The 12,387-nt window shown below is 39.2% G+C and overlaps 1 protein-coding gene across 5 annotated transcripts in view; it reads left to right on the top strand.

Annotated features, from left to right (window-relative positions):
- INPP4B (inositol polyphosphate-4-phosphatase type II B) overlaps positions 1–12,387 on the top strand; it is a gene marked incomplete at its 5' end in the record, with an annotated part of 263,717 nt that overhangs the window by 219,831 nt on the left and 31,499 nt on the right. For all 5 annotated transcript variants that reach the window (XM_081925958.1, XM_081925959.1, XM_081925960.1 and 2 more), the window contains 3 exons: positions 4,692–4,864; positions 6,820–6,943; positions 9,049–9,166. In XM_081925958.1, coding sequence (XP_081782084.1) covers positions 4,692–4,864; positions 6,820–6,943; positions 9,049–9,166 — 415 coding nt within the window. The remainder of the gene's footprint in view (positions 1–4,691; positions 4,865–6,819; positions 6,944–9,048; positions 9,167–12,387) is intronic.

Below are 12,387 nucleotides of genomic sequence, written 5' to 3'. Positions count from 1 at the left end.
AATGGCTGTATTAGCCATTCTTTAAGATCTTTGTAGTATTTTGCAGTCAAACCATCTGGTCCTGGTGATTTCCCCAATTTCGTATTCTGGATGGCACCCTCTATTTCTTGTTCTGTAATTTTTTCATTCAAAATCCTTTTATTTTGTTCTGAAATCTTTGATAGTCCATATTTTTTAACGAATTCTTCTATTTCTTGTTCATTTGTGGGCCCTTGTGCGTAAAGTTTTTTGAAGAAACTTTGGAAACAATTGCTTATTTCATTTGGCTTGTTGATAATTTTCCCATCTATTTCCAGGGATGTCACCGTATTTAACTTTTGCCTCTTTTTCAGTTGCCATGACAGCAGTTTCCCACATTTATCTGCCGATTCAAATGTCCTTTGTCTCATTTGCTTTATCTTCCATTCTATTTCCTGATTCATCAATTCCATGTATTGCGTCTGATGGTACTTTATTTCTCTTAAAATCTCATGAGACTTCGGCTTAGATCTCAGTTTCTTTTCTCCTTCCTTTATCTGGTTCAAAATCTTTTCCTTCTTCTCATTTTGTTTCTTCCTTTTTATAGAATTTTGCTGAATTAGGAATCCACGCATCACGGCCTTACTTGCGTCCCATACTATTCTTTTTTCCACCTCAGTTCTCAAGTTTATCTCAAAGTAATCCTTCAATATTTTTTGGGCCTTATGATAAATTTCTTCATCTCTAAATAGGGTGTCATTCATTCTCCATCTGAAGGTTCCAGCCGTTGTTAATTTCATTTCCATCTTGACTGCATTATGGTCGGAGCAGGTTTTTGTGCAGATTTCTGTTTTTTTCACTCTTGGTGCCAGACTGCTAGAAATCCAAATTTGATCAATTCTAGTCCAGGTCATTTTTGCTTCCGAGAAGAAGGTTCCCTCTCTTTCCAGAGGGTTCCTAGTTCTCCAGATGTCGATCAAGTCCATGGTGTCAGTGAGTTCGAAAAAGGTCTTTGGTAGTCTCCCATCCTTGGATATTACTTGTCTTTGTGCTTTGTCCATGTTTGTGGAGACAACTCCGTTAAAATCTCCCATCATTATAATTTTAAAGTCCATAAAGTCCATTAAGGTCTCATGCAACTTCTTAAAGAACTCTGCCTTCCCCTCATTTGGTGCATAAACTCCAACAGTTAAGATCTTTTCTCCTTGAATTTGAATTTCTACTGCCAGGTATCTTCCTTCCTCATCTTTAAAGATCATTTTTGGTTCCCACTTTTCCTTGGCATAAATCACCACCCCTCTTTTCTTAACTTTGTCTGAGGAAACAAATTCCAGACCTAATCTCTTATTTATCAAAAGTTTCCTGTGTATCCTGGCAATATGGGTTTCTTGCAAGCAAATTATATCTAGCTGTTCTTTCTTTAGTATGTGGAAAACTTGGTCTCTTTTTCGGGGATGGTTTAGACCAGTGTTTCCCAACCTTGTGCCTCCAGCTGTTTTTGAACTACAATTCCCATCATCCCTTGCCACTGGTCTTGATAGTCAGGGATGATGGGAGTTGTAGTTCAAAAACAGCTGGAGGCACAAGGTTGGGAAACACTGGTTTAGACCATTGCAGTTCCAACTCAGAAGTTGCAGAGACATTTTTGTTATTGGGTATTTTTCCCACCCACTGCTCCAAGTTCTTGTTCCTCGTCAGTCGGTGCTGGGTTCAATCCAAACGATAGGTTTGTAATATCCAGTGTCTCCCTCTCTGCAGTTCCTTTCTGAAAGTCCTCAAAGTTTCTCTCCAAAAAGTGTTCTTTGTCTTGAATTGTTTTTATTTTGATTTTTTTCCCTTTGAAGTTGAAGGATAACCCTTGTGGGAATTCCCACCTGAATTGGATGTTGTTTTGTTTTAATAAGTCAACTAGGTCTTTAAATTGTGTTCTGACCTCCAAAAAGTATCTAGGAATATCCTTGAAGATCTGTATTTGGGAATTTTTGATAACCAATGCCCTCTGGAAATGTAGGTTCAATATTTTATCTCTTTCTTCCTTAGATCTGAGAGTTATTAAGCAATCCCTTGGCTTCTTACCTTGCTTTCTGCCAATCCGGAAGGCTGTAGTTATTGTAAAGTCCTCTTCCTCTTCCCCCAACTCTTCACCCCAAAATTCTTGGAACTTGTCTGTAAGGAATTCCCCGAGCTTGTCCTCCTCCTCCTCAGGTACCAGTCTCAATTTCAAATTCTTGCCTTTCCTCTCCAATTCCATGAGGGCCAGGGCTTCATCATGCTCATGTACCTTCTTTGCAATAGGAACAAATTTCCCTTTGGTTTCCTCGGCCGTGGTCCTCGCGCTTTCGGCTATTTTCCTCGTCTCTGTACTTTCCTGAATTAAACGGTTTATAGAGTCTGTATTAGTCGATATTATTGTCGTGTTCAAATCCAATCTTGTTGTCAATTCAGTCAGTTTCTTGGAGTTCTCTGTAGATTGCCTAGTAAGTGATTCTAAAGATTCATTTATCCTGAGTAGAGCCTGTGTCATAGAATCCATTGATACCGTTGTTGTTCTTTCCTGTGTTGCTGTTGCTCCTGTCAAGGAGCCTCTTTTCTTTTGAGCCTGAGCCTGTTTTGCTTTGGATCTTGTTGATATTTCATCCAGTGGGCCGCTCATATCTCAAGGTCGTTCCCACAGGAACAGTTGCAGTTGGAAAATCCCACTGTTTCTACCTCAATGCAGCAGTCTCTCTTTTAAGCCTCTAGAGGGAGTACATTGTATCCAGTACGTTAATTCAAACTCTGAATTAAAAATGAATTCAAATTGGGAACAGATGAAAAATAAAGTTATCTATAGTGATTAAAGGAGTAGAAATTAACTTGGGGGAAATATGGAAGCACTCTATGGATATATTGTAGAAATTATCCAGAGTTTTGGAGTGTTGTCTTTTTTAAAAAAAAAAAAAATTATTGAAAATTTAAATAAAACATATTATCCAAAAGCATATCATCCTTAATCCCCCCATTTTTCCTCCCTTCCCCCACCCTCCCACACAAAACCCACCCACCCCCACCCCCACCCCCACCCCAACTTCCCTCAGTTCCAGTCTTTGGTTTCTCTGTGAATGCTATTCTCTGCATGTTGCAAAGTTGTATAGATCCTTAAATTGTTTAACTGATTATTGTCAATAAAAAGTTTGTGAAAGTTTATTCAAATTCTGCCAAGGAGTCCAATTCACTTTGTTGCCTCTTCAAATATTTTGTAAAGAGTTCCCATTCATCTTTAAAATCAGTTATCCTTGTCCCATATCTTATGTGTCAATTTTGCCAGTTCTGCATAGTCTGTTTTTCTTGCCATGATTCTTTAGTTGGAATTTCTTCAGTCTTCCATCCTTGTGCTATTAGGACTCTCGCAGCCGTTGTCACATACATGAAGATGTTTTTCAGCTTTTTCCCTACAATCCAAATGCTTCAGGTTTTTAAACAAATGTTAAATGGAACATTTTCTCCAATTCGTTATATATCATTTCCCAAAATTTTTTAATTACATTACAATTCCACCACATATGACAAAATGTCCCCTCCTTTTTCTTACACTTCCAACATATATTTGAACTAGTTTTGTACATTTTCCCTAACAGCACTGGTGTCATATACCATCTGTACATCATCTTCATATAATGAGTTTTGGAGTGTTGTCAGCAATATGCTGATGACACAGAGCTCTACCTCTCCTTTACATCTACAGGTGAGGCAGTGGATGTGCTGGACCGTTGTCTTGTATTAGTAATGGGCTGGATAAGAGCCAACAAACTCAAACTCAAGCCAGATAAGACTGAGGCACTGGTAGTGGGCGGTTCCCTGATCCAGATGGGTGGTAGGTTGCCTGCTCTTGATGGAGTTATACTCCCTCTGAAGGAGCAGGTATGTAGCTTGGGGATGTTTCTGGATCCATGGCTGTTGCTTGAGGCTCAGGTGGCCCAGCTGTGCCCCTGGCTGGACAGGGATAGCCAAAGGTCTGCCATCTATACTATGGCAACCTCTAGGTTAGATTACTGCAATATGTAGGCTGGCTGAAAGGCCTCACAGACATGTTGTGGGTGGTGGTGGAGGATGTAAAGGGAATGAATTGCTTTTAAGCTGCGTTGGCAATGTACAGTTGTTGTAACCCCTTGTAAAATAAGAATAAATTGGCAGTCCCCCCCCCCATGAATGTCAGAAAGTGAATTTGTCATATGTCAAGCTGCTGATTAACTGTTTCCTCTCAAAGCCAGGAGGAAGTTTGTGTTCTCTAGTATATATCCATGGGTTGTTGGGTTTGGGTTTTGTTTTTTTACTACATGCAATCACTCGATAAAGAAATCAATATGTTGCACTTCCTTAGCTTGACTTGAAGATCAGAGTATCATAACTATTTCGCTCAGTTGAACAAGCATTTTATTTATTTTGTTTTCCAGCTTTGATTTCTTCTCAGGCTGCTGTTACTTTGGGAAGTTCATTTAATTGCATCAACTAGGCTATGAACAACAAGTTGATTTTTGTGGATGTGGTGTTGTATTGAGAATGCAGGGATGAGCTGAGCTAATAATCTCATACACCAGAAGCAGCAGTGTGTGAGAGGAACTGCTGCAGGCACCTGACCATAGCTTAGTGTGTGTGCACAAAGAGAAAGGATTACATCCACTGATTTTTCTACTTTGAAAAGGAGATTTTTCTCTACCTTGATCACCATTCTTGATCTCCCTCCTTTGTTACAGGTGACTGGTATGAACAACTTTATCCACTCACAGTTACGCTGAAGGACTGTATTGGAGAGGTGGTGACTAGGGCAAAGCAATCAATGTCTTTTGTTCTGCTTCAGGAGCTTGCATGTAGCTTGCCACAATGCTTAATGCTGACCCTAAGAAGAGATATTGTCTTCAGTCAAGCAGTAGGTGCTTCTTCCATTTCATAAACTTATTTGTTTTGTTTTGTTGCAGAGCTGTCGACTTAAACCCTGCCAGGTTTAACTGAGGCAGGCTGTCATTTTATTTTTGAAAAACAACTTAGCCACCTCCTAGAGTATAAAGGCATGTGGCTATCCCAGTGAATGGTATTCTGCCCATAGCATACAGTGGAAAAGTAGATCAATCCTTTTCTGTCTCTACAAAAGTTGCCTTAGTGCTGCAGTACTCCACTGAGACACCAAAGAACAAGTCTCCATCTTACTACTTGGGACTCGGTCACATTTGGAAGGTGTTTGGCAAACTGCTGCTCTCTGGACTTTTTACTGCGTGTTTTCAGATGCTCAAGGGCCATTCAGATATACCAGAAAATACACTATTAATCCATGGTGCAAGTACAGGAGATTGTCTTGGATGTTTCTGCCAGTGCTTCTGAAGCCACCTCTCAGATGTTTGGTGGTGCCTCCAACCATGTCCTGACAGTAGAACACAACTGGTTTTACACAAGATCTACCCAAGCAGTCTCCAGCTGCTGTTATCATTATTGTAGGCAATGCCTTAGCAAAGATGACGCCTCTATGCCACAGAAGCGGAAGCTTCCCACACTGTTGGAAAATGCATTTTAATTCAGAATACCCTTTCATGATGAACACATTTTCAGCTCCACAGGCCCTTCCTCAGGGAACAACAAAAATGTGCAAACTGTTTTGTCAATAATGCAAAATCCAATTACCCATTTTAGTCATTAATGTAAGATATTCCACATAATATAAAAATATGGAAGCATAATACTTCCACATTTTAAAAAGGAAACATGGTCTTCATCTGAACAGTCATGAAATGCCATGCACAATGGGGCAATGGTGTTCTGCCCATTCACAAGGGGGCTTTTTGGCTTCTCCTTCCAGCAACAGTTGGTGTTCCTTTGGAGCAGCATATAATGAGACATTAGGAGCCTCCCATGACTGCACAGATGTGCTTTTCTGCTCATGCCCAGAGGACTTTGGATCTGGGACAACAGTAACACAAGGCAAAGATGTTTCCCTTTTTCACATCTAGACAAACGGTTTTGGTATTTTAAAATGAGATATTAAGTGCAGAACTTGTATGTTTCCATGTTTTTACAGTAATGTCATACCTGTTCTTTGTGAAATATACATATATAATGCCATAATCATTAATTAATAATGTGAAGATGTGCCTGGTGAATTTACAGACCCGATTCATTCATAAGATGAAGCATAGGAATGTGAGCAGATAAATAGATGTTTTACAAGCCAGGAGTGTAGTTTCAAGTTACACTATGCAGCAAATGAACAAATGTGATGCTTTTGGAAACAAAATCATGTCTTACGGGATATGGTTGCACTTATACACCTATTTAGAAAACATGGTTTCAGTGGAAGGTGCAGAACAGGGGGGAAAGCACAAACTGGAGATTTGATTTTGAAAACATGAAATCAAGAAAAGTTAAATTAGTCAATTTTATCTAGTGGCAGGATAATGGTCCATTGCTCAGTGGGAGGCTTTTAATAATCCAAATATCCACTCTCTTTCCTACTGTTTGCTCATCTTCTCCTTTCAATGGCTAAATTCATATTATAAGGACAGGCTGCACACCAAAACAACTAGCTAGGTTTGATTCCTTCAGATCTCTGGAATGGCTATGATCTGTGTCAATGCCTTATTATTCTATAAAATATATGCTTGATCTAAAAACTCTTAGGGTGTTTTTAATCTGTGGTGTTTCTTCTGTAGTACTATTTGAGAATAAATGCTTTAGACATATCTTTCCAACATTCAGCTTCACAGACAAAAGAGTGGGACTTGGTTCAAGCTGAATTTGTGTTATTAATGCTGAGTGAATTTTGTAAATGACTCTTGTTAGCTTTCTTTCTTTCTAATATAATTGGTATTTATTTGGTTATTGTCATTACTCTAGCTTGCTGGATTGGTCTGTGGGTTTATAATCAAATTGCACTCCAGTTTGCGGGATCAAGGCTTCCTTCAGCAGCTTCACACGGTCGGGCTAATTGTTCAGTATGAAGGACTCCTCAGTACATATAGTAAGTGTTATACACTCAGATGGCTACATTAAAGTGTTTTTAAAAAGCTAAGAAGAATAGACAAGAGCTCTTGGTGAGATCTTGGCAGTTTTGCTCCTGTGGTGAGCTAAACCATAGCTTTGTTTAAGACAGAGCTTTCCAAACTCTGTGTCGCGACACGTTAGTGTGTAAGTATGTCGCATGAATGCTCCCCAAGCTCCTCCCAAGCCTGGAAAGGGGTTAGTTTAACCTCCCAGTTTGCTAGCAAAACTGATTTACTGTGTCATGAAATGATGCATGCCTTAAAAAGTGTGTCACCAACATGAAAGGATTGGAAAGCTCTGGTTTGTGGTGATGTCTAAATCTAGGCTTATGGTTTAGTTCTCTCCAGACAAACCAAGAGCCACAAACCATTGGATTAACTTCTGTTATTGCTCATGGTTAGTCTACAGAAAACTAAACCATGAACCTGGGTTCAGATTACACTCTTAAAACAAGCAATGGGGTTGCTCAGCATAGCAGCAGAATGACAGTGGAAGGGAGCAAAGTAGCTGCTATCTCTCCCTCTAGAAATCTGCATGTTCAAGCTAAGCCAAGCCATGGTTTGGTTTACTGTGATGTGCAGACCAGGCCATTTTGGTATTTCTGATACACAACTGTGTGCCAATTTCTTTTCTTTTTAACATTTATTGAACATATATATATATATATTGTGGATATTCTCAGCTATGTTTATTTGGGAGTATAAGATCTAGCAGCAGAATGGATGGCTGAATAAACATATTTAGTACTATATCGATTATTTTATTTCAGAAGACCGTTGGAGGGGGGACAGTTTGTTGCCTTTACCTGACCTGCATTATATTGTATGTGCTGTGTTTTCTATTAACTTGGATCCAAACAGCTTCTTACTGAGTGGAATCTGTGATCATTTTTTTCTTCTATTTGCCACTTCAACTGTGGCCCTTCACACCACATCTCATGCCATTTGAAAGAGCTCCCTTGACTCTCAGGAGCAGCTTTCTTGGGAGTACAAGGGGGTGGAATTATGGAAACCAAACTCAATTTTCCTCCTCTGGCCCCTCTGGCCAGTGTGTTTTAACTAGTATAGATAGACTGATACCAGTATAAAAAGACACTATATGTTGTTGTTGTTTTTCCATTTGTAAGCCATACTTTCAGATTATGTGTTGGGATATAAATATCTGAGTGTTACTATTCCAAGTACTTTACCATTTTATCTTGCTGATCAGAATTACTGTGTTAGGAGGGCTCTGGGCTACTAGTGTTACAGATGCAAACTGTGGCTGAATGATGTACAGTATAAATGTGCATCGTGGAGCTACTACCAATTTTGCATGACAAACTGCCTAGATTTGCAAGACCCAAGTATCGCACTATCCATTGAATTAAACTTGCTTACGATTTCAAATGCATTAATAATTCCCCATTTTTGCTTTACAACTGAACTAGGAGTGACCCGATGAATAAACGATGGGTGACATCCAAAAATGTGACAGCAGACTTCTCCCCTCCCCTCCCCCAATCTGCTCCTGGGAGCTTCTCAGCTTTCCAGACCACTGGTGGTTGGACACTGTTAGATTTCACTTTGTGTTTGCTACTGTGAATAAGCATCCTTAACAGGCAAACAAAATGGAAATATTATAATCAGCTCCATGAAAAGAGCAGTCGATAACTGCATAAGCTCTTGCATAATTAAATCTATTGTCTATGTGACTGGCTTTTGCATCATAACACTTGTGGTTACATCTGTTGTTCTGGATAAAAAACTTCTTATGGATAATCCTATATGTGAAATATCCATGAGTAATTCAGACCTGCAATTCATACACGTGATGTTGGCTTTGTGGGAAAGCAGAAATATCCATGGAAGGTACAGGGCAGATTTTACATAGTCCTAATCAAAATTGGGGAAAAAATTGGAACAGGCATATTTGCGCAGATACATGGTCAATGTGGAAATAAGAGATTAACATATGACATTGACTCTGAAGCTTAGGAACTCTTTTCTTACATGTTGTTAAAATTGAAATAGACCAGTTAGAGCTTGTCTGTCATATTTTTCTTTTCATTCTATTTTGTAATTTAATTTTCATTCTCTGAAGGTGAAGAAATTGGAATGCTAGAAGACATGGCTGTGGGAATATCAGATTTACAAAAAGTCATGTTTAAAATAACTGAAGCCAAATCAGATGACCTCTTGCCTATTATAACTGGAAGGCGGTGAGTGTTATCTGTTTCCTGAAACAAAGGCATAACATTATGCTGCGCCAGAAAAATCAAATGGAAACTCATCTAATGCTTTTTCTAGCTGCTCTGCAAATGTATTTGTGTAACTATGATTTGTAACAAATGGACAGAATGGGGAATAAATGCCCTGAAGAGGCTTGTAAAGATAATAGTCTTCTGGAATATATCAGTATTTGTGAGAGAAATAGATAATTGTATAAAGCACTGCCACTCTCCTCTGGTATTGAAATCCTTGCATATTTATTGAAGAATGGCATTTTCTTACCAGCTTTTTGCCTATGTATACAAAACACCCTTTACACAGAAGTGCAAGAGAACTTTTTTTTAAAGTTACTTTCCCAAGAGAGTTGGGAGTGTTTATGTCAAAACACCCACCCACCCAGGGTTGCTACCACTAGCCAATCCTGCCAACTCCTTTGCCAACCAACCTTGCACCACACCTGGGCAACCTTTACCCCTGAGCAACCAATCCCCCCCCCTTTACACCTCATGCGCCTGCTCACCCCTCCCCTCCCCACACAGCTTACACCAACCCATTTTAAATGATAGAGGAGGTGCTTCAGAGTGCAGTTTCCTGAAGCATCTCCCCCTCCATGAAACCTTTCTGCACCCATGTTTAACTGAGCGCGGGTGCTTCACAGAGTAGATTAGCAAACTGCTTTGTGAAATGCCTCCCGCTCCATTAAACAGCTTGCCTGTGCTGCCTGCCACTCTGTTGTCATGCTGGAGTTTGTGTGGCCACCATGGTGTGGCTTTGTGAACAGCGGTGCTACAACAGCCTTTCGTTTTTGTATACAAGGGAAGGTGTTTTTCAGTTGAAGCCTTGCCATCCCATTGAAACCTTGTGTAATATTCTTAGTAGTTAATTGGCTGTGCTTGAATGATAACAAACAGCGACTGAGAGCCCAGGAATTCTGGCTGCTTAACGGCTGCCTTGTTTGGTTTTGTTTTTAAAACCAGCCTCTTGCATTTATCTTGACCATCTTAAAATGTCATTGAAATAATAATACATTCAATCCCATCTATACATTCCTGTTTGCAAGGCTGGGTAAACGAGATTATTTGGTCTGTTTTCTTGGCAGCAATGGATAGAATTAGTTCTATATAAGTATTAGCAATATGCCTATCCTAGAGAAAAGAGAGACCAAACATTGAGATGTTTATAATGACAATATCAGTGTGAATGCTAGCCTGAGTCAGGGAACCTGTGGTGATACAAAGCTCTTTAAAACTTACTTTTTGTCACGTAGGATAAAATAACCTAAGCAAAAAGTACTTAACAAATATGTCAGTCGAAAACATTAATGCGTAACAAAATTTATATTTTTTAAAAGAAAAACGAAAGAAAAGCAAAACCTATGCATCATCCACAACTGCATATGTAAATACACAAATACCATCACTTAAGTGCATAGGATAAATATACCGTAGGTTTATCTTCCCTGGCAGGATGACATTTTTATGTTGAGACTTCAATCTTTAGTATTTCTCTAACAAATTTTGACTTTGTACAGTTTTCCTCTCTGGAAATGTCCCACCTGCTTCTGGCAGTATCTCACTTTGACACCAGATTCCCTGCAGATCGAATAAGCTTGTTAGAACAATGACAATGCCTTTGCTTTTTAATTCCACACTTTACTACATTAGGAAACTCTTCTGCAAGTGCAAAAACATTGATTCCTATCATTATAGGATATAAGAAACCATACAAGATAAAAGAAGCAATAAGAATACAGTTAAAATCAAATAATATCAAGCACAGAACATTAAAACTACTACAACAGGGAATCACAGGTGGGCAGAGTCTTGTTGCACTCATGCCCTGCTTGCAGAATTCCCATTGGCATTTGGTTGGTCACTGTGAGAACAAGTTGCTGGACTAGATGGGCCATCATCAGCTTGATGCAGGAGGCTCTTTTTCCTTTTTTATTATTTCTGGTGTTTTGGAAAATGATTGTTTGCTATTGCATGTGACCGTGGCAAATTGTGGTTTGATCAAACCATGCCTTCCTACAAACCAGCAAGGGAGAAGGGAGTGCATTAGACTAAGGCATATCATTGTCATTAGCATGACACCAAGCCATGGTTTGGCATTATATGTGGATGCAGGAAGAGTTTTTGTAACTCTGTAGAAAGTGCTTCAAAAGTTTGTGTGCCCTCATTTTAATGCTAGACAAGCAGTAAGAAGGCTAAAAGCCTTTTCTCATTTTTTAAAATTTTTACTTATTAATCCTTTTTTCCCACTTCAGTGAAAAAGTAATTATAAAGAAACAGTTCGTAATTAAATTTCTGATCCGATTGTTGTATAAATTTGCATGCTTTTAAGAAATAAAGAAAATTTTGATATCTTGACATTCTGAGGTTAAGACTTCACCAATCACGAAGGAAATGTGATTTCTAGATTTAGCTTTAGTGTATTACATTCAAACCAAGGGAGGTTAGTAATTTAAATCCACGTTTTCTAAATATGTGTTAAGATACAGACAGGCTGTTAGTGTGTACTGGCTTTTTCTAAGTTAGTTTCATTTCGAGAGAGTCTTGTATCATAAGCAGAATGCCAGTTGAGCTGCTAGCAATGCCATGTGAAGAGCTGTGAGTAATACTTCTTTGTTCGTTAAGCAAGGAGAGGCAGACAAGAGACAAATGGCAATGAAAGCTACTGGGCAGATGGAGTTGAATTCCAGTAATCTAGAAGAGGTACTATAGCTTCGTGCTCAGAGATGGAACAATACTTTTGAAGTCAGAACAGGAAGTGTGCCTGGAAGCAGAATGCTAAAAATGTCAGCTCTGTTGGGATGACCTTCATCAATAGTTTTTATCTTTTGGGGACCCAGGTCCCACCTTTAACCCCAACGTGCATTTTGAGACCCATTTATTGCATTTTTATCAGATGTTTGTAAGGTGGTAGTGTTGCTGTTGTGACCCACCTTAAATCAAGCCATGACCCAGCAGTGGTTGCCATCCCATCCAGGTGGCCAGTAATCTACAGGACAGTTTTCAACACCTTTTCAGGTTCTTCTTCAGGGACTGCAAGAGACCTAAAAAGGATCAGCTTTCCATTTATGTTTCTGATTTAGGGCAGTGGCACCAAAAAAGTGCTCGCGCTCTCTCCCTCTTTTGGCTTATTTGAATTTGGTTAGGCTCCAGTAGTTTTCATGATTTAGGAATATGTCCTCTGCCTCTTACATAAAGTT

The sequence above is a fragment of the Podarcis melisellensis genome (assembly GCF_964234715.1).
Source record: "Podarcis melisellensis genome assembly, chromosome: 9".
NCBI classification, from domain to species: Eukaryota; Metazoa; Chordata; class Lepidosauria; order Squamata; family Lacertidae; genus Podarcis; species Podarcis melisellensis.
This window is presented reverse-complemented; position numbering and strand designations above follow the sequence as displayed.